The following is a 19,881-nucleotide window of genomic DNA, read 5'->3' on the forward strand; positions in this document are numbered from 1 at the left end:
TGATTCAGCCAGCTGACCATAGAGCTGATCAGAGACCAGAGTGGCTCCAAACATCTCTATGGCCTAAGAAACCCGGAAGCTACGAGCATTTCATGACTTAGATTTCGTCGGATGTAAACAGCGCCATTGGGAAATTGGGAAAGCATTTTATCACACCGATCTTGGTGTGGTCAGATGCTTTGAGGGCAGAGGAGAGATCTAGGGTCTAACAGACCCAATTTTTTCAAAAAAAGAGTACCTGTCACTACCTATTGCTATCATAGGGGATATTTACATTCCCTGAGATAACAATAAAAATGGAAAAAAAAAAAAAAAAAAAAAAAAAAAAAAAAAAAAAAAAATGAAAAGGAACAGTTTAAAAATAAGATAAAAAAGCAAAAAAAATTAGAAAGAAAAAGAACCCCTGCCCCCCCCTGCTCTCGCGCAAAGGCGAACGCAAGCGTCGGTCTGGCATCAAATGTAAACAGCAATTGCACCATGCATGTGAGGTGTCACCGCGAACGTCAGATCGAGGGCAGTAATTTTAGCAGTAGACCTCCTCTGTAAATCTAAAGTGGTAACCTGTAAAGGCTTTTAAAAATGTATTTAGTTTGTCGCCACTGCACGTTTGTGTGCAATTTTAAAGCATGTGATGTTTGGTATCCATGTACTCGGCCTAAGATCATCTTTTTTATTTCATCAAACATTTGGGCAATATAGTGTGTTTTAGTGCATTAAAATTTTAAAAAGTGTGTTTTTTCCCCAAAAAATGCGTTTGAAAAATCGCTGCGCAAATACTGTGTGAAAAAAAAATGAAACACCCACCATTTTAATCTGTAGAGCATTTGCTTTAAAAATATATATAATGTTTGGGGGTTCAAAGTAATTTTCTTGCAAAAAAAAAAAAATGTTTTCATGTAAACAAAAAGTGTCAGAAAGGGCTTTGTCTTCAAGTGGTTAGAAAAGTGGGTGATGTGTGACATAAGCTTCTAAAAGTTGTGCAAAAAATGCCAGGACAGTTCAAAACCCCCCCAAATGACCCCATTTTGGAAAGTAGACACCCCAAGCTATTTGCTGAGAGTCATGTCGAGTCCATGGAATATTTTATATTGTGACACAAGTTGCGGAAAAGAGACAATTTTTTTTTTTTTTTGCACAAAGTTGTCACTAAATGATATATTGCTCAAACATGCCATGGGAATATGTGAAATTACACCCCAAAATACATTCTGTTGCTTCTCCTGAGTATGGGGATACCACATGTGTGAGACTTTTTGGGAGCCTAGCCGCGTACGGGACCCCGAAAACCAAGCACCGCCTTCAGGCTTTCTAAGGGTGTAAATTTTTGATTTCACTCTTCACTGCCTATCACAGTTTCGGAGGCCATGGAATGCCCAGGTGGCACAAACCCCCCCCCCCAAATGACCCCATTTTGGAAAGTAGACACCCCAAGCTATTTGCTGAGAGGTATAGTGAGTATTTTGCAGACCTCACTTTTTGTCACAAAGTTTTGAAAAAAGAAAAAAAAAAAAAAAAAAAGCTGAGTTAGACTTACCGGTAACTCCTTTTCTGAGAGTCTTCCAGGACAGCCCATGAGACCTTGGGCTCCTCCTACCAGGACAGGAAACACGTCACCCCCACCAGATAAAAGGGCGGTCCTCCAGGCCCATGTCAGTATTCTCAAGAACCGTAGGACCCTGCAAAACATATGCATAATACACATAACTTCAGACAATACCGGGTGGGAATCCGGCTGTCCTGGAAGACTCTCAGAAAAGGAGTTACCGGTAAGTCTAACTCAGCTTTTCTCCAAGCGTCTTCCAGGACAGCCCATGAGACCATGAGCCAGAACTTACCAGTCTAGGGAGGGACAACTGCCTGAAGGACCTTACGACCAAACGCCTGCTCCTGAGCTGATAGGAGATCCAGGCGATAATGTTTAATGAAGGTCGAGTAACTGGACCAAGTGGCAGCCCTGCAAATTTGTTCCGGTGAGGCACCAGCCCTCTCAGCCCAAGACGTAGACAAGGCTCTAGTTGAGTGCGCAGTAACAAAAGGTGTAGGGACCTCCCTAATTTTGTAAGCTTCCAAGATGGCTTGCTTTATCCATCTAGCCAATGTGGCTTTAGATGCACTATTCCCCTTGTGAACTCCAGAAAAGAGGACAAACAAGGCATCAGTTTTCCTAAAGGTCTTCGTGACCTCAAGATAGACCAAGAGAATCCTTCTTACATCTAGAAAACTAAATTTTCTTTCTAAGTCGCCCTGTGGCGAACTACAAAAGGTTGGCAATACAATGTTTTGAGATCGGTGGAATGTACTTGCCACCTTGGGCAAAAAACCTGGATCGGTTCGTAACACAACTCGATCCTCAAAAATCGTGAGGAAGGGCTCCCTAACTGATAGGGCCTGCAACTCACTTACCCTACGAGCTGAGGTAACAGCTATAAGGAACACAGTTTTTAATGTAAGTAACTTAACTTACATACTTTCCAGAGGTTCAAACGGAAATTCTACCAGAGTTTGAAGTACTAGGGACAGATCCCACGTTGGACAACTTCTCACTGCTACTGGTCTGGCCCTAGAGATAGATTTGAAAAATCTGGCTATAGTGGGATTTTCCAGGAGAAAAAACTGGGAGGAACACACTAATAGCTGCCGCCTGTACCTTTAAGGTACTAACGGAAAGACCTTTGTCGACACCCTCTTGGAAAAATTCCAAAATAGACGGAATATCATGAGTTAATCTATCATTTTCAGATAACCATGAGTTAAACCTTTTCCAAACTTTGGAATATATGGCTCTAGTAACTGGCTTCCTGCAATTAACGAGAGTCCTGACTACTTTGTCAGAGAACCCTTGGGCGCTCAGTATCTTTTCTTCAGATACCAGGCCATCAAGTTTAAGGAAACCACCTGAGGGTGTGATACTGGACCCTGCAATAATAGGTCTTCCCTTTTCGGAAGACTCCACGGAGGCTCTGAAACCAGAGACTGTAGCAGGGAAAACCATGGAAAAGAATATCTCCGTCTTGCGGTTGTTTCGGTTTGCGAACAAATCCGCTACCGGATAACCCCATTTCTTGGTGAGGTCTGCAAAGACTTCGGGATGAAGGGACCAGTTGTCTCGGTCTATCCTGTGACGGCTGAGATAATCTGCCAGGCAATTGTTTTTCCCCTTCAGGTGTACAGCAGAAATGGAGGCTAGATTCCCCTCTGCCCATGAAAGGATCTCCTGGGCAATGGACTGAAGCCTCCGGCTTCTCGTGCCTCCCTGCTTGTTGATATACGCGACTGTCGCTATATTGTCTGACAGGATTTGGAGGTTGTGACCCCTGATCTCCATCTGAAAAGACTGGAGGGCTCTCTGGACTGCAAGCAGCTCTCTTTTGATTGGATGAGGCCCTTGCCTCCTCTGGGGACCACTCTCCTTGTGCTACTGCATTGCTGAGGTGGGCCCCCCATCCCCAGGAACTCGCATCCGTGGTAATCCTTCGGGAAATGGGAAAGGACCATGGGAGACCTCCTGCTAGGTGCTGACCAGCTCTCCACCACCACAGGCTTCTTTTTATCCTGTCGGGAAGCCAGATCCTTGACTCCAGGGACCTTACGTCCCCGTCCCAGTTTCTTAAAAGAAACCTTTGTAACGGATGCTGACGGAGTCTCGCCCATGGTACTGCGGGAAAACATGAGGTCATAAGACCCACTGCCCTCGACACCTGTCTCAGAGAGACCGACTGGTTGGTCTGCAATGTTGACATAGTCTGGAACACTTTGGTACTCTTCTCCTGAGGAAGAAAAACTCTTTGGTTCACGGAGCAAAAATCGTAACCCAGATAAGTTACTTTCTGGGCCGGAATCAAGGACGATTTTTCTTTGTTTATTAGCCAGCCTAGGGACTGTAAGAAGTCCTGTACAGCCTGGAGATCTTCCAACAGCCTTTGGTATGATTTTGCCACTATCAGGAGGTTGTCTAAGTAAGGGATAACCGTTATTGCCTTTAATCTTAGAGGAGCCAGCACTTCCCCCAACACCTTCGTAAAGATGCGTGGGGCTGAGGAAAGACCGAAGGGGAGGGCCTGAAATTGAAAATGTCGGGTCCCCATACCCGTCTTCACTGACAATCTCAAAAAAACTTTTGGAAGGCTGGATGGATAGGGATGTGAAGATAAGCATCCCTTAAGTCCAACGTGGCCATAAAGCAGTTTGGGTATAGTAGGTTTTTGATTGTAAAAACCGTCTCCATACGGAAATGCTTGTATGTGATGGACTTGTTTAAGGTCCGGAGATTCAGGATAAGTCGAAACTTTCCTGCTGGCTTTCTGACCACAAATACATGGGAATAGAATCCCTTGCCCCCCTCCGATCGAGGAACAGGAATCAGGACTTTTTGATCTAATAAGTCTCCGATCTGGAGACCCAGAGCCCTTGCTTTCTCCCGATCTTGTGGAGGAAATGTGACCAACAAACGTTCTGGTGGTTGGTGAACAAACTCCAGCCTGTACCCGTTGGTCACTAGGTCCAGGACGAAGGGGCTCAGAGTGACTGCTGCCCACTGTGGGATGAAGGCCCTCAATCTCCCTCCCACCGGGGAACACAAGTCACTGCGGCTTGGCGGGCTGTTGAGGAGGGTTAAATAGCACTCCCCCTTTGCCTCTGCCTTTGTGCCCAGTCCAATGCTTTTTCGGCCTGCTGTCCTTTTCTCTAGGACTCTGTTGCCTGTTTTGGCCACGAAAAAAATTTTCTGGCTGTCTGAACTCTCTTTTTCTCTGGAAACGCCTTTTTCTTATCAGCCGTGCGTTCCAGTGCCTCCTGTAGACCTGGGCCAAATAAATGATCGCCAGTTAAAGGAAGGCCACAAAGGCGCAACTTGGAGGCCGAGTCCCCTGACCAGGTCTTAAGCCAAAGGCTTCTCCTGGCCGAGTTCACTAGAGCCGAAGTCCTGGCTGACATTCTTACCGACTCAGCGGAAGAATCTGCCAAAAAACCCACTGCCTGAAATAGGAGAGGAAAAGACTTTAAAATTTGCTCTCTGGGAGGTACCTGCTGACAGATGTGACTGAATCTGAGTCAACCAAACCTCCAGATTTCTGGCCACACAAGTGGAAGCCAAAGCTGGTTTCAGGTTTCCAACTGCTGAGTCCCAGGCTCTGTGGAGAAGGATATCCCCCCTCTTGTCCATCGGATCCTTAAGCGTACCCATATCATCAAACGCCAGGTCCGAGTTTTTTGAAACTTTTGAAAGAGGTGCGTCTAACTTGGGATTCTTATTCCATGGCTGCGCAGTGTCCTCATCAAAAGGAAACCTCCTTTTTAGGTTACTGGAGAAGAATGGTTTTCTCTCAGGATTATCCCATTCCAGTTTAATAGTATCAACCAAAGAACTATGAACTGGAAACACTCTTGATTTTCTCTTATGTAATCCTTTATACATAAGATCATGTTTGGATAACTGAACCTCTTCCTCTTTTAATTCAAGGGTAGTATAGATAGCCTTTAATAAGTCATCTACATCCTCAACAGATAACTTAAATCTTGAGCCTCGAGTGGATTCTCTATCTCTGGGCTCTGTATCTGACCCTGATTCTTCCAGAGAAGAACGGGTAGATCTGACCTCAGCCTCAGAGTCTTCACTCTCTGCCTGCTGCGGAGTGCTTACTGACGCCTTCAGTGAAGACGGACTCTCTGCTGGAGTCTGGAGCTTGTCAATAAGCGTTCGAAGGTGGACGCAAGCTCATCCCTAACAGAAGTAAGCATCTTCTGGCAAGAGGCAACCGGGTCATCCTTTACTAGGCCTTCTATACAGGTGCGACAAACTGCTTTGCTCCATGAGGAGCTCAATTTGTTTGCGCAAACTGCACATTTCCTTTTAAGTGGCTGCGCTTGGGCCTTGTCCTGAGTCTTGGTCTGCAAGACAAAATAAATGACCCACAATGTAATTAAAGTCACACAATCACTCCGTAACACCACGTGCAGGAGGGAGGAAATGTGTCCCCTTACACCCACTACTACAGAGGGGGGAGGGGGAGGGAACACTCACAGGGATAGTAAGGTGGTGACAGAACACCCCAGGCTTACCTGTGAGGTGCTGGTGTTGGGAACTGCATCCGCTGCCTGTGCAGGTACTGCAGGAGGATCCATTCTGCCCCTCTTGGTCATCCACAGCCTGGCTGCTTAACACCAAGAAACACCAGCAGCCAGCGTTCTCTGTTCGCGCCGTTTATGAAGACTGGAACCTCGTCTCCGGCGCCCGATGATGATGTCATATGCCCCGGAAGTAACCCTCTCCAGGCACTTCCTGTGGGCCAGCTTGGAGCGCAATAGCTCCGCCCCCTCGAACGCTGCGGCTTCCTCCATTCCTTGCTCAGATCAGCCAGGCTGTCGGCAGGGAAGGACAACCGAAGCTCAGCTGAGCTAGAGTGCAATGCACTGTGCTAGGGGCACGACCTCACACCGGTCCTGGCCCTCTCCCGGCACTGAGGACAGAGAACAGCAACACAGCCAACCTCCCCAGCGGTGTGCTGCTTCTGGCAGAGGAAAAGGTAAGTGATATGCCCCAGAAAAAGGCCATACAAAGCCCCTGCTTATAAGGCCTATGGGAGCAGGTTCCATGAACATGTTACCCCCCGTCCGGAGGAAACACAAATAACTGACATGGGCCTGGAGGACTGCCCTTTTATCTGGTGGGGGTGACGTGTTTCCTGTCCTGGTAGGAGGAGCCCAAGGTCTCATGGGCTGTCCTGGAAGACGCTTGGAGAAAAATATATATGTTTTTTCTTGTCTTTCTTCATTTTCAAAAACAAATGAGAGCTGCAAAATACTCACCATGCCTCTCAGCAAATAGCTTGGGGTGTCTACTTTCCAAAATGGGGTCATTGGGGGGGGGGCTGTGCCACCTGGGCATTCCATGGCCTCCGAAACTGTGATAGGCAGTGAAGAGTGAAATCAAAAATTTACACCCTTAGAAATCCTGAAGGCGGTGATTGGTTTTCGGGGCCCCGTACACGGCTAGGCTCCTAAAAAGTCCCACACATGTGGTATCCCCATACTCAGGAGAAGAAGCTAAATGTATTTTGGGGTGCAATTCCACATATGCCCATGGCCTGTGTGAGCAATATATCATTTAGTGACAACTTTGTGCAAAAAAAAAAAAAAAAACATTTGTCACTTTCCCGCAACTTGTGTCAAAATATAAAATATTCCATGGACTCAACATGCCTCTCAGCAAATAGCTTGGGGTGTCTACTTTCCAAAAATATCATTTAGTGACAACTTTTTGTATTTTTTTTTTTTGTCATTATTCAATCACTTGGGACAAAAAAAAAAAAAAAAAAAATAATATTCAATGGGCTCAACATGCCTCTCAGCAATTTCCTTGGGATGTCTACTTTCCAAAATGGGGTCATTTGGGGGGGTTTGTACTGCCCTGCCATTTTAGCACCTCAAGAAATGACATAGGCAGTCATAAACTAAAAGCTGTGTAAATTCCAGAAAATGTACCCTAGTTTGTAGACGCTATAACTTTTGTGCAAACCAATAAATATACACTTATTGACATTTTTTTTACCAAAGACATGTGGCCGAATACATTTTGGCCTAAATGTATGACTAAAATTAACAAAAAGTAAAAAATATTTTTTTTTTTCAAAATTTTCGGTCTTTTTCCGTTTATAGCGCAAAAAATAAAAACCGCAGAGGTGATCAAATACCATCAAAAGAAAGCTCTATTTGTGGGAAGAAAAGGACGCAAATTTTGTTTGAGTACAGCATTGCATGACCGCGCAATTAGCAGTTGAAGCGACGCAGTGCCAAATTGGAAAAAGTCCTCTGGTCTTTAGGCAGCCAAATGGTCCGGGGCTGAAGTGGTTAATATACACGGGACGTTTTACAACCTCTCCTGGATGCTTTAACTTGACAGATATTAACTGACTTTTTTTTTTTTTTTTTTTTTTTAAATAGTCAAAAATTAAAAACACCTGTTAACTAAATGTGGCTAAACACGAGTTACTGTGTTTACAAGCTGTTACAGGCATTTGCCGTTTCAACTGCCTCTGAACATCCATCCTGAACGCATTTTTTTGCTTTCCCAAAAATGCTCCTTAGGCCCCATGTACACGGGACGCTGAGGCAAAGTCCTCTGAACAAATTTTTTTGACACCTTGAAACCTGCGTTTAAAACGCCAGTTCAGCCATGTTTGCATGCCGCGTTTGCGTCTAGAAGCATTTATTAAGATTACCTCATTTAAGACCCTCCCCAAGCTCAAAAAAACATTGTAGTTAACTATTTCAGCCATTTTGACCAGAGTAGCAGCAGCAGAGAGAGCACTTGTCTACTTGTATTTGCCTATATTTCTGTGCTTTTTTTTTTTTTCTGCAATGGATCTCATAATGAGCATATGTGAGGAAATGCTCCTGACATTGGTCTTGATGAGGCTAGAATGACATAGAAAATTACGTGAGAGGTCCAGAGTCAGAGTTTGTTGCTATTGGACCTATCCTTTGATTGCGCAATGAATGTCGGCAGGATATTTTGTAAACATGCACGTACAGCTGTGTACCTACCCCGACATTTTTTTTAATTTCACACGCATGTCCATTGCCACATTTGACCTTCTACTTGAAAAAGTACAAATATACATATTAGTCTATGAATCATCGCCAGTAATTTAAACATTTTTAACTATTTTTTTTCATTGTTTTCCCATCATATTTTTGTCTTTTCAGGTCTAAAATATAGGGCACTTTTAAAAAGGCTTATAAACGAAAAGGCATCTAAATGCGGGTACCCGCGTTTGACGTCTGAAACGTGGAAATCTTATGCATCTGAAGCCATTTTTTTGCTTCCAAAGAAACGCTGTTAAACGCAACTGCAAAAAGACAGCAATAAACGAGACTGCGTACATGGTCACATAAGATAACATTGACTGAATTCAGGGGCAGTTGAAAAAAGCGTCCAACTGCCTCTGAACGCACGTTTAACAGCGTCCTGTGTACATGGGGCCTAAGGCTTTTACAACCTCTACTGAACGATTTAAAGTGGAGGGCCATTCTGACAGTAGGGAACTGGCAGTGAAGCCACAAGGCTCCACTGCCTGTTTCCCTTACCTAGGATGGCAGTGCCAGGACCTGAGAGCCGAGGAACGGGTCGGCCAGCTACAGTGTTTGTAGCTGCTGACTTTGAAAAAAAATTTTCAGCTGGCCGGAATCCCGCTTTAACTTGACAGATAGTAACCCACGTTTAAAACGTCCGTTTTGCCGCGTTTACATGGCGCATTTGCATTTAAAAAAAAAAATGAAAATGGCCAAAAAAAAAAAAAATGAAAATCGCCTGTAAACAAACCACAGCTAAATGCGAATTACCGCATTTGGCGTCTGAAACTTGGGCGTTTGCCTTCAAAGATAAGCCTAGAAACACAACTGCCTAAAAACGACATTAAACGACCCTGTGTACACGTACACATAAGATGACATTGGATGAGTTTAGGGGCAGTTGAAAAAAAAAAGCATCCAACTGTCTCTGAACGTCCGTTTACCAGCAACAGTGTACATGAGGCCTTAATTCAATTGCCTAGAAAGGACCCTGTGTACATGTACTGATAAGATAACATGGAGGAGAGTTCAGGGGCAGCTGAAAAAAAAAACGCCCAACAGCTCCTAAACATCCGTTTAGCAGCAGCACTCAGTGTACGTACAAGGACGAAACTGAGCTATAGACCAAAGACTTCCACGCTGCCGTCACTCACCACATGAATTTCCCCTCAAGTACAAGATTATATACTGTATGACCAGAGCATCTAAGCCGCCCCACTCATTGGCCCTCACACTACACAATCATCCCACAGCTCTCTTCCGTCTCATCAGCTCCACCCCTTCTCCTTTAATACACAAACCCCGCCCACTTTGCATAATCAACCCCTCCTTCCCGCGCCCTCCCAACCCTCAGCTAAAACATTCAGGTCGAGCTGTTGGCGTTGTTGTCATGGTTACTAAGGTTGGTGAATCACCGCCCACTCCCCGCAAGTATACGCCCCGCTTTACTATAGCAACTTCCGTCCTTCTCCACTTCGTTCCGCCCCCCCACGGGAATGCGCCGCGCGCCACCAGACAACTCTGTGGCAATGGGGATTTGGGGTGGCGCGCGCCGCATGCCCCGCCTCCGAGCGGCGAAAACGTCCAGCGATTGGTTAGCGGCGTGAAGCCGGTGCATGCTGGGGTGGGTAGTCTTCCAGTGACAAGAAGCTGCGCTGTCATAATGTCATGCTCGTCCCCCTCATGAGGAACAGTGCACGAATAACCATTGACTCTAGTGTAACTTTGTGTGTGTGTTCGCCCGGCCTAGCTGCCCTCCCGCGCTGGTATCAAGTGCCCGGTGTGGGGGGTCAGTAGGAAGCGGGCCAGGGCGGTCCTTGTGTTGAAATAGAAAGTAAAGGGGCCGCTTTGAACGGTGAAGGGAAGTGAAGCTGAGGGCACACTGCGCATGCTCGCCATTTTCAGGAGGACGAGTAGGGGGGCTGAATGTTTCCCAAGTGTGTAAAACTGGCGCTACCTGTGTGCTGTGTGATGGAGGGAGGTGATGAGCTGTCATAGCCGGGCTGTACGGAGGAGTAGTACCCTGACTGAAGACCACCTCCTCCCCTCCAGACACAATCACCTTGTACAACCCCAGGCAGCGGGCGGGCGGGCACAGCTCTCCACACACTTTTCTTCTTCTTCTTCTTCTTAGCCACCATCGGGCTCCCAGGCTTCATCTCCTCTGCCTGCTGTATTCTGTCCTCTAAGCCCCCACCTCTTTCCCCACCCCCTCTACACATACACACACACCCCACAACCTCCTTCCACTGTCTTCTTCCCTGAGTTGTCCAGCAGAAAACACAAGCCACCGTTCAAATCAGCTGCACCGCACTCCCCCCACCCCCATCGCCCGCCGTGCTCCCCTCCCTGGATGCCAGGCTCAGGTTGATGCCAGGCTCAGGTTGATGCCCAGGCACAGGTCTCCTTTGTGTGTCGCGCTCCTGGAGCTGGGGGAGCCTACCCGGATCTCATCTCCCTCCTCCTCTCCTCCCGGTACCGGGGAAGCAGGCTGGATCCTGGAGCTGGCAGGAGGCTGCTGCCCGGGGGCTGGACGCTGGATCGCTACAGGATGCTGAACCCTACCAACGGCGATCAGAGCCACATGGTGACTTATGTAGAGGATTACCTGGATTCCATCGAATCCCTGCCCTTCGATCTACAAAGAAATGTCTCTCTGATGAGGGAGATCGATGCCAAATACCAAGGTAAGGTGCTCCAACTTTTATCACCCCCCTCCTTTCCCCATAGATGTGTCCATGCTGCATTGTGTGTGACTCCATGTACATAGAGGGGACTTAGTTTACACACACTTGTGTCATAGGGCGGAACAAAAGGTCCCCTGTTATTGTGGGATCAGCCATGGGAAGTCACCTGGAGATGGAAGGGGACAGTGCTGATTACAGCAGTGTACAGGGTGAGATCAGGATGGCTGGAGTAGTAAGTGCAGCTAGTAGAGAGAGAGAGAGAAAAAGAGAGCTGAGTCTGTGCAGTAGTGCTGGGTGGGCAGGGTTTCCTCTGCTTCATTTTGTTCATTGTGTTCTTAGCGATCAGCCTTGTTTATCGCCCCCCCATCACTTGTTTTATGGAGCCGCAGCCCGATCTCCCCCTTATTGGGCGCAGTGCTCACCCTCCGCATTGTCCTCGGTGGGGAAGTTGGGGGACTTTATGGGGAATGACATTGATGCGTGCGGCGGGCTGACTGACACTTTATCTATGGCTGTGTTTACTGTGCCGGGGCCGCACTGCGCCGATCGCTGCCTCTTCTCCCCTCCACCCCCCTTCCTCACTTTATGTCTGCACCGTAACGCCATATGTGGCGATATTACCGAGGACCTGCCATGGCAGCAAAGTGCGGACAATCGCCTGGCACAGCCGTGCTGAAGCATGATAGGTGATGGCACACTAAACTGGGTAGAGATGCAGTGATTTGTACGTGTCTTTGGAAAAGAGAAGAGGACATATACATGAAGAACAAGCTTTCTAGACAAGCACATCCGTGTTTCCTTTCACAGCGCCAGCCGCGCTTTAACCTGGCTAGCTTGCACACTAGCTTTTTATAATGGGGGCCTCGTAAACGTCGTTCTATATTCCCCACCCCTTCCTGCTGATTGGTTGACGCGTTGTAGTTTAGCCCGTCCCGGGGACTGCCTCTCTTGTTATTTGCTGCTTCGTTCGCCCCACCCTTCGCCTTTTTGGCCCCGCCCACCTTGTCTCACTTTAGCTTGACACCTCTATGTTCATTTAAATCCGTGTGCCCGCCCCGCGTGACTGCATTGGCTACCAGTGGATCGATGGGAGTTTTCAGGTTTTCTGCTTTCCTAAAAGACAATCTGATCTATTCTAGACACAAATAGAAGGAACGTAGGCAAGTGTTGGGCGGCCATCTTTAATGTGGGCAAGTGATGGAGTGCCATTGACCGTGAATATTATGTTACAGTCAGCTGTGTGTGTAAATGTGGAGGATTCGTGGCGTTGTCGGTGCATTGTATCTCTTTCTTTACACGGTGTGTGCTCATCATCTCTATGCATTGGAAGGATGGGAGAAGGAGGCAGGGACTTCCTAGGGGCAGATTGGATGAAGTAGATTATTTTTATCTGGATTGGGGATTGAATGAGTGCTGAGCGATGACATCTTTGTGGTCATTGTTCCCTATGTGCAGACACACGGGGGATCCCACACAGTGCCGGCTCATAGGGATGTCCTGGAGGGATCCACACTGCATCCATCTGTCTGGAGAAGTTCACAAAGTCATGCGATCGTTCATCCTCATGTCATACCTATGTGCATTGCCCTTGTTTACCTTCCTACATGGATGATAATACAGGGGTCTGCAGGGGGGATTTAATAAAACCTGGTGCAGCTGTGCCTAGTAACCAATCAGCTTCTAACTTCAGCTTGTTCAATTAAGCTTTGACAATACAACCCAGAAGCTGATTGGTTACTAGGGCAGAGCTGCACCAGATTCTGAGTGTACCAGTATTAGTAAATCTGCTCCATTGACTGGTACAGTGTGTGTCCATAGCATTCATTCCACTGTACACTATTGTTCTATAACCCCACACTACTCTAATAAAGAGCACCTGCCCCCTAATGTCTGTATCCACACACTACAGTACTCTTATAAAGAGGTCGTCCTGCCCCCTACTGTCTGTATCTATTACATACAGGATCTGATTCAGCCTAGCCCCCAAAGCAGTCATTTATATTACAGAGAGAGATCTGATTGGTCGCTCTGGGTAACTGGGACACTTTTTGTTTTTCCTCGTAGATTTACATTTATAGCAGTCATTCAACAGAAATCATTCTGAAATCCCCCGCATCTGATCACAGTTTAAAGCAGTATTCAAACCCAAAAATAAACATTTCTTTATTGTAGCTTACTAATTCTTACATGTGGTAGCTGAGTGCATTCATTTCCTTTATTGTTACCTGGCGATCTGGCCAGTAAGTCTGTTATTTTTGAACAGAGCAAGCTCTCTAGCAGAATGTATCAGTTACAAGGTTGGGACAGACCATTTACCACTGACAGCGGTGCTTACAATGATTAGCTTCTTTTTTATTTTTGTAAAACCTTTATCCCAAAAGGGAAAACACTGTTGGCTGTAACTGATAATAAAGTGATAGTGGGAGTTCAACTTCAATTTGTAAGTGTATTTAAATCCGCTAGTCCAACACTCTCCAACCCCCCCCCAGACTGCCAATGTTGCTGTCCGAAGATTCCCTTCTGTACTCATGCATCCAGAGTTGTGTCTCACTAATACTGGAGGTGTGTTACTGGCCAGATCACCAGGTGAAAAAAAAGCCTAAAATAAAGAAAAGAAAACTAATGCAGCCTCCACATCTAATGATTGGTAACTGAAATATATTACAGTTTTGGTTTTGGGTTAAACACCGCTTTCATTTCACCCATTTGTTTTTGTTTTTTTGTCAATGAAGTGTAGACAAAATCGTCAACAACTAATCAGAGGACTGTACAGCAAGTCGTGTTGTGCTGAACAGGAAATAATAATGCAAGCATTGTAACAATGCGGCTCTTGTTTTTCATTATGTATTCCTTTGGAATTTATAGATCAGAAAATAGTTTTTTGTATATAATTCTTTCTTGCCATGCCATAGTTTCATAGTATTTCACATGCAGACTGTACACTCTCCTGTTAATACTCATTTACTGCATATGTTGTGGCAGAATGCTTCCTTAATGAATGACTGCTGCAGGAGCACTCAGTAATGCAGATATTATCCGGGAAGCTTGTCCCTGTTTGCTGAACCTCACTGTTCATCCAGCAACATGGTGGGCTGTCCCAGACCAAAGAGGAGGCTTTAGAGGCAGGAGGGAGCGACACAAAACACCAGCTTCTTAGATGAAGATACTATTTTTCAAAATTAAGTCCCGTGGGTTTGAGGCTCCTAGGGCACTGTAGAAAGGGGGACAGACATGCAGGCATCGGAGGTACCCGCTCTCGTTAATAAGCAGCAGTTCTGTTTGATTAATTTAACTATATGTACAGGTTAAAGCGCATCTTCACTGCATCTGAGCACCACAAACTAAAAACAGAATTTAATTTGTTTTAATATTCAAAGCAATCTTCCCCCATCCATCCATGTCTCCATGCTTTATTTTGTTGAGAAACCACCCCCTAGCCTTTCTGGCTATGGCCATCTTGAGTAAGGGCGGATGATTCATGTAGTATTTACTTCCCGACATTGATCTGCCATCAGCTCAGGCATGCAAGAGAGTGTGCTTAGCTGAGAAAAACCCTCCTTATCTCCTTCCCTCCTGAAGACTCCTGGAGATGTATGACATCATTTGCCTAGGCAAGAAACCAGGAAGTAACTGAAGAAATGTAAAAAAAAAAATTAAATATGATATACTCTTCTATCTATTTACTAATGCTAGCAGCATAAGGATTACAAATAACGTTGATTGGGAGAGTGAAGTTCCACTAGAAATACACAGTAGGTTAAAGTTGATGACCAGGTAGGGAAACTCTCAAAACAAAGTTAAATGCAACAAATACTTCTCTAAATTCAAACTCCTGTCATGTTTCGGTGCCCCAAGACTTCATGCTTCTTCACTGCAGAGTGGGTAGGTCCTTCTTTGTGTGCCCATGGCACTGCCCAGTGTTTCAGGCTCTTCCCACTGGGTCCTAAGTCTTCATTATTCTTCACTGTAGAGTGGGATAGTCCTTCTTTGGGTGCCCATGGCACTGCCCAGTGTTTCAGGCTCTTCCCACTGGGTCCCAAGTTTTCATGATTCTTCACTGTAGAGTGGGATGGTCCTTGTTTGGGTGCCCATGTCACTGCCCACTGAGCCCATCAGTGGGGTTCTAAAGACTCTGGAGGTGGCACCGTAATGCCAAGATACGGAGTGGCAACAAGTATGATTGGTGGCAGTCCCAGACTGCAGCAGAGAAGCACTGGTCTTCACTCCATTATTTAACTATTTGGCTAAAGTTTTCCTTTCATTTACAGAGAGGATTTTATAGTTTGTGGACTTTATTTGTTAAAATCTTTAGTGTACCTCTCAATGTTTGAATGAATTAGGCATTTTTCTCACACAGGTTAGATATTCTTCTATAATATAACTGAATATACATAAACAGAAAATTGAAAGGAAGGAAACATAAAAGCAAACTTTTACTGTACAAGCAAAATGTACAGTATTGATAACACATTTCTAGGTGCTTTCATTTAGGTAAGAGAAACTTTTTTTTTTTTCTTTTACTAAATGTACAAGCAGCATAGAGTGAAATCATAGCCATTGTTCTAGAAATCCTCATTGCTATTGTATACAGGAACTTGTACTACAACTCTGATCCACACTTGGATTATTAAAAGGCTGATGCTCTACACATTAGCTGAGAGAGCAGAATTTATGCTGTGGCTCATGATGCCTTCAGCATTTACCTCACCTCTAGAGTGGCACAAAAATAAAAGTGCTGAGGAAATTTAATTTGATGCTGATGTATTTTTTTTCTGTTTGAACAAACAGGATGTTTCCTTCTCACCATGGGCCTAATGATCAAGTGTCTAGAGCAGCCATTCTCAACCAGGGTTTTTCCAGAGGTTGCTAGAGGCTACTTGAGCTGTGGTTGATTGAAATCTGATTCGATGGTGTCTGAATCGTTCCAGGACAAGCACTACTTGGTAGAGCCAGTAGCTTGACACTAATTACATTTTTAGCTGTCTTTACGGATGGCCTTCTGATGACCACTGTAAGGCAGCCCATACATATATCAATTCTTTTTTTTTTTTTTCATTCAACCAGCAGGTTGAATGAAAAAAAAATGAGTCGATTCCCCTATCCACACATTTGATGTTTGTGGGGGATACTTCACGTTGTGCTATTGTGTTCTGACGGCAGGGAGCATTCCTGCTGTCAGCATGCAATGATCAGTTCTACCAGCTCTAGCTGGTAGTACTGATTGATCAGCAGAAATCCAGCAAGCTGGTTGTTCAAAAGTTAATCAGTAGATCGACTTTTTTGCAAGCAGGGTGCCCATACATGGATTGAAATTCAGCCGGTCCCTGCAGAACTGGCTGAATTTCAATCCATGTATGACTGGCTTGAGGCCCCATTCACACTTGAGTGTTTTGTAGCTCGAAGCTCAGAATCTCAAAAACGCTCAACAAGCAAAAACCTATTGTTCACATCTGAGCATCCTGTCACTTGTAGCAAAATGCCTGTTGCTCCAAAAAGTAACATGAGCTGCTTTTCAGGCAGAACTGAGCGTTTTTGTCCCCCATTGACTGCAATGGAAGTGCCTAAAAAGTGCACCGTGAGCTATTTTCAAGCATTTTTTTTTTTTTCAACTAGGTACTGAAATGCAGTGCCCCACATGTCGTCCCAGTCATCCCTGTCCAAGCCTGGGGCTACAGCTTCCCAAGCCCGTCTGCAGGGTTCTAGCAATTTGGCCGTTTCCTGAAAGAGGTCTTTGTATAGGCTAGAAACTGGTAAGAGTCACTGCGTGTCAGTAGTTCTACGTCAATGGGCTCAAGGTCAAGATGCTCAAATCTACCATTTTAACAAAAAAAATCAAATCTAATATGAATTGTGGAGCACTAAACCTAAATATAAGCATATACAATATTATGTATCTGAACTCCAGAAATATTGACAGTGAGAGCTGGTCTTGTTACATTTTTGCATTTGGTGGCCTGGCCAGTAGTAAATGCAGTGTCATATGCTTCTCTACCAAGAGGCACCTGGCATCTGCTGAAAGAATACACTTTTCTGTAGCAAAGAGTTCACATTCCTGCGCTGAGTATCCCCTGTAAAGAGCTTGCCTGGTGTAAATTAACATGCAGAAATGTTGCTACTTTTCATATGTTTGTAGCAATTTGTCTACACTCTCTATACCCTCTTGAACATCAATAGGGCCACTTTTACCCTGAGTGACAAAGTCCTTCCTACTGCAGTGAAATAGCAAACAGAAGCAGCACTGAGTTGGCATAAAAGGGTTGCTCTACTTATTTTTTATTTGCAGTATCACAGAAAATCACATGAAATATCAACATAGAGGCATAATAGTTTGATATTTCTCTTTTTCTACAGTTTAAAACATGTACTTCAGGTTTATTATAAAAGTTTATTTGACCACTTGGCTTGTCAATTCCTTTTTTTTTTTTTTTTTTTTTTTTTTTTAATATGAGTTTTTCACATATTCTCATGACTTTGGCTAATTTATACTTTATTTTACCAATCTTTGCCAGAATAAAATAGACTTGTTTAACTTTCTCTTATTTCTATAGTAGAATAGAGCTTCTTTAAAATTGCACTAATTCCATTCGCCACTTTCAATTCTTATTGCAGCTTTATGAACCTAGTACATACTTTTAAAACAACATCCTATTTATTATCTTTCTCTTGTCGTGTCAGGATAATTGCTGTATAGCTAATCTTTTTGAAGCTAGAGTTAATTTTTTTTAGTTAGTAATGAAAATACTTTTTTTTTTTCTTCCCCTTGACTTATCCTTTTGATATCATTGCAGAGATCCTGAAGGAATTGGATGACTATTATGAAAAGTTCAGACGTGAATCCGATGCAATACAAAAGAGACGCCTTTTGCAGTTCATCCAGAGAGCTCTTATTCGGAGTCAAGAGCTGGGTGATGACAAGATCCAAATAGTAAGCCAGATGGTGGAATTGGTTGAAAACAGAACAAGGCAAGTAGACAGTCATGTAGAACTGTTTGAAACATGCCAAGATTTAAATGACAGTACAAGTAATAGCAGCAAGAGCAACCAGGAGAAGTCTAAAAGTGAAACAATCTCTCAGACTGAAAAATCCAGCAATAAGAGATCGAGAAGGCAGAGGAACAATGAGAATCGAGAAAATTCAACTATTAATCATGATCATGATGACCTTACTACAGGAACCCCCAAAGAGAAGAAGCCAAAAACATCTAAGAAGAAAAAGCGATCCAAAGCTAAGGCTGAGAGAGAAGCCTCTCCTGCAGATCTTCCCATAGACCCCAATGAGCCCACCTATTGCCTATGTAATCAAGTGTCCTATGGAGAAATGATTGGCTGTGATAACGAGGAATGCCCAATAGAGTGGTTTCACTTTTCTTGTGTGGGACTCAATCATAAACCAAAAGGTAAATGGTACTGTCCCGAATGCAGAGGTGAAAATGAGAAAACCATGGGCAAAGCGCTTGAGAAATCTAAAAAAGACAGGGCGTACAATAGGTAGTTTACAGAAACTTACCTTGGGTGGGAATGGGGGGGGGGGGGGGGGGCTAATATGTTGTATTTATTGTCCCAGCACACTTAATGAAGGTAATATGGATTGCAATTTGTATATTTTTCAGTAAGTTTAGGAATGTATCTATTTCCTTTATAGAGACAGCAATAACATCACTTTTTATATAGCGTTGATTGTCCATGAACCTACCTAGTGAGCTGGTTAAACATCCATGCCATGTATGTCTTTTAAAGCTCAGTGTTCCAGGCCTCACCAATAGCATAAAAGAACAGAAAACCTAGTACTTGTGGTGGATATTTAACGCACTTCTAAACTTCTTAAAGCACTGTGTCCATCCACTAGTTTTCATACAGTTTCTCACTTTGAACTCATCATTGCTTTTCACTCTCCATGGCTTAGTGTTATATCAGATTATTTTAAATCCTGTATTTGACTTTGTAACCACTGCTATGCTTTTCAGTTCAAACATATTGACCTTGGATAAAGAAGAATCCCATTGTTTGCCCATAACATTATTATTCCAGCCGTTTAAATTTTGTAGCTTATTTTATAGCGATGCAAGTTATTGCATTTTTCATGGCAGACGTTTTATACGGTTTCTTGGTCCATAATGAGGTGACCATTTTAAAACATTTTTTTTTTAATTTATTTATCTGGACGGTGATTTAGTAATTTCAACACACAAATCAAGCTTTATACAGTCACAGGTAATAGGGAGGCAATCCTAATTTGTATAAATGTACATTTCATAAGTGGATTTGCACTTGATGTATTATAATTGGAAATGCTGACAAATGCCACTGTATAAGCAGTGTGCATTTTCCTCTGTATGTATGAAGATTGTACAGCTGTGATACGTAAAATAAAAGAAAGCTCTATAGAACATTCTGTGTGTGTCAGTCTGTCTGTTTCGTTGTAGTCCATACTTGAATCTCATGGATATAATCAATAAATCCTATCTTTATATTTGCAGGGTAGTGATATTGGTTTATTTTTAGGGCTATTACTGATTAAAATTTTCGTGTTCGATTAATCGTTTTTTTTAATCGAGTAATCGACTAATTTCGATTAATTATAACGCACATACAGATCCAACTACTTTTAGCTGACATTGAGCGTAGC

The 19,881-nt window shown here is 44.1% G+C and overlaps 2 protein-coding genes across 3 annotated transcripts in view; one reads left to right on the forward strand and one right to left on the reverse strand.

Moving 5' to 3' along the window:
- The window catches only part of CARS2 (cysteinyl-tRNA synthetase 2, mitochondrial), a 204,340-nt gene extending 193,561 nt beyond the window's left edge, over positions 1–10,779 (reverse strand). The window contains exon 1 of the mRNA XM_073614504.1: positions 10,631–10,779. The gene's annotated coding sequence lies outside the window, so the exon portion shown is untranslated. The remainder of the gene's footprint in view (positions 1–10,630) is intronic.
- On the forward strand, positions 10,278–19,642 carry ING1 (inhibitor of growth family member 1). Of its 2 annotated transcripts, none has more exons than XM_073614505.1 (2): positions 10,278–11,255; positions 18,044–19,642. In XM_073614505.1, exons 1-2 carry the CDS (start codon positions 11,120–11,122, stop codon positions 18,745–18,747), a joined length of 840 nt encoding a protein of 279 aa, XP_073470606.1. In that variant the 5' UTR covers positions 10,278–11,119; the 3' UTR covers positions 18,748–19,642. The 2 variants fall into 2 exon arrangements, with proteins under 2 accessions (XP_073470606.1, XP_073470607.1); XM_073614506.1 differs by lacking the exon at positions 10,278–11,255 and adding an exon at positions 12,376–12,554.
- The last annotated feature ends 239 nt before the right edge of the window (positions 19,643–19,881 follow it).

The sequence above is a fragment of the Aquarana catesbeiana genome, linkage group LG02 (genome assembly GCF_042186555.1).
Source record: "Aquarana catesbeiana isolate 2022-GZ linkage group LG02, ASM4218655v1, whole genome shotgun sequence".
NCBI lineage: Eukaryota > Metazoa > Chordata > Amphibia > Anura > Ranidae > Aquarana > Aquarana catesbeiana.

Coding starts and splice junctions, on each gene's coding strand:
- ING1 (XM_073614505.1), top strand. CDS start 11,120: ATGCTGAACCCTACCAACGGCGATCAGAGCCACATGGTGACTTATGTA. Junction 11,256..18,043: donor GATCGATGCCAAATACCAAG/GTAAGGTGCTCC, acceptor ATATCATTGCAG/AGATCCTGAAGGAATTGGAT.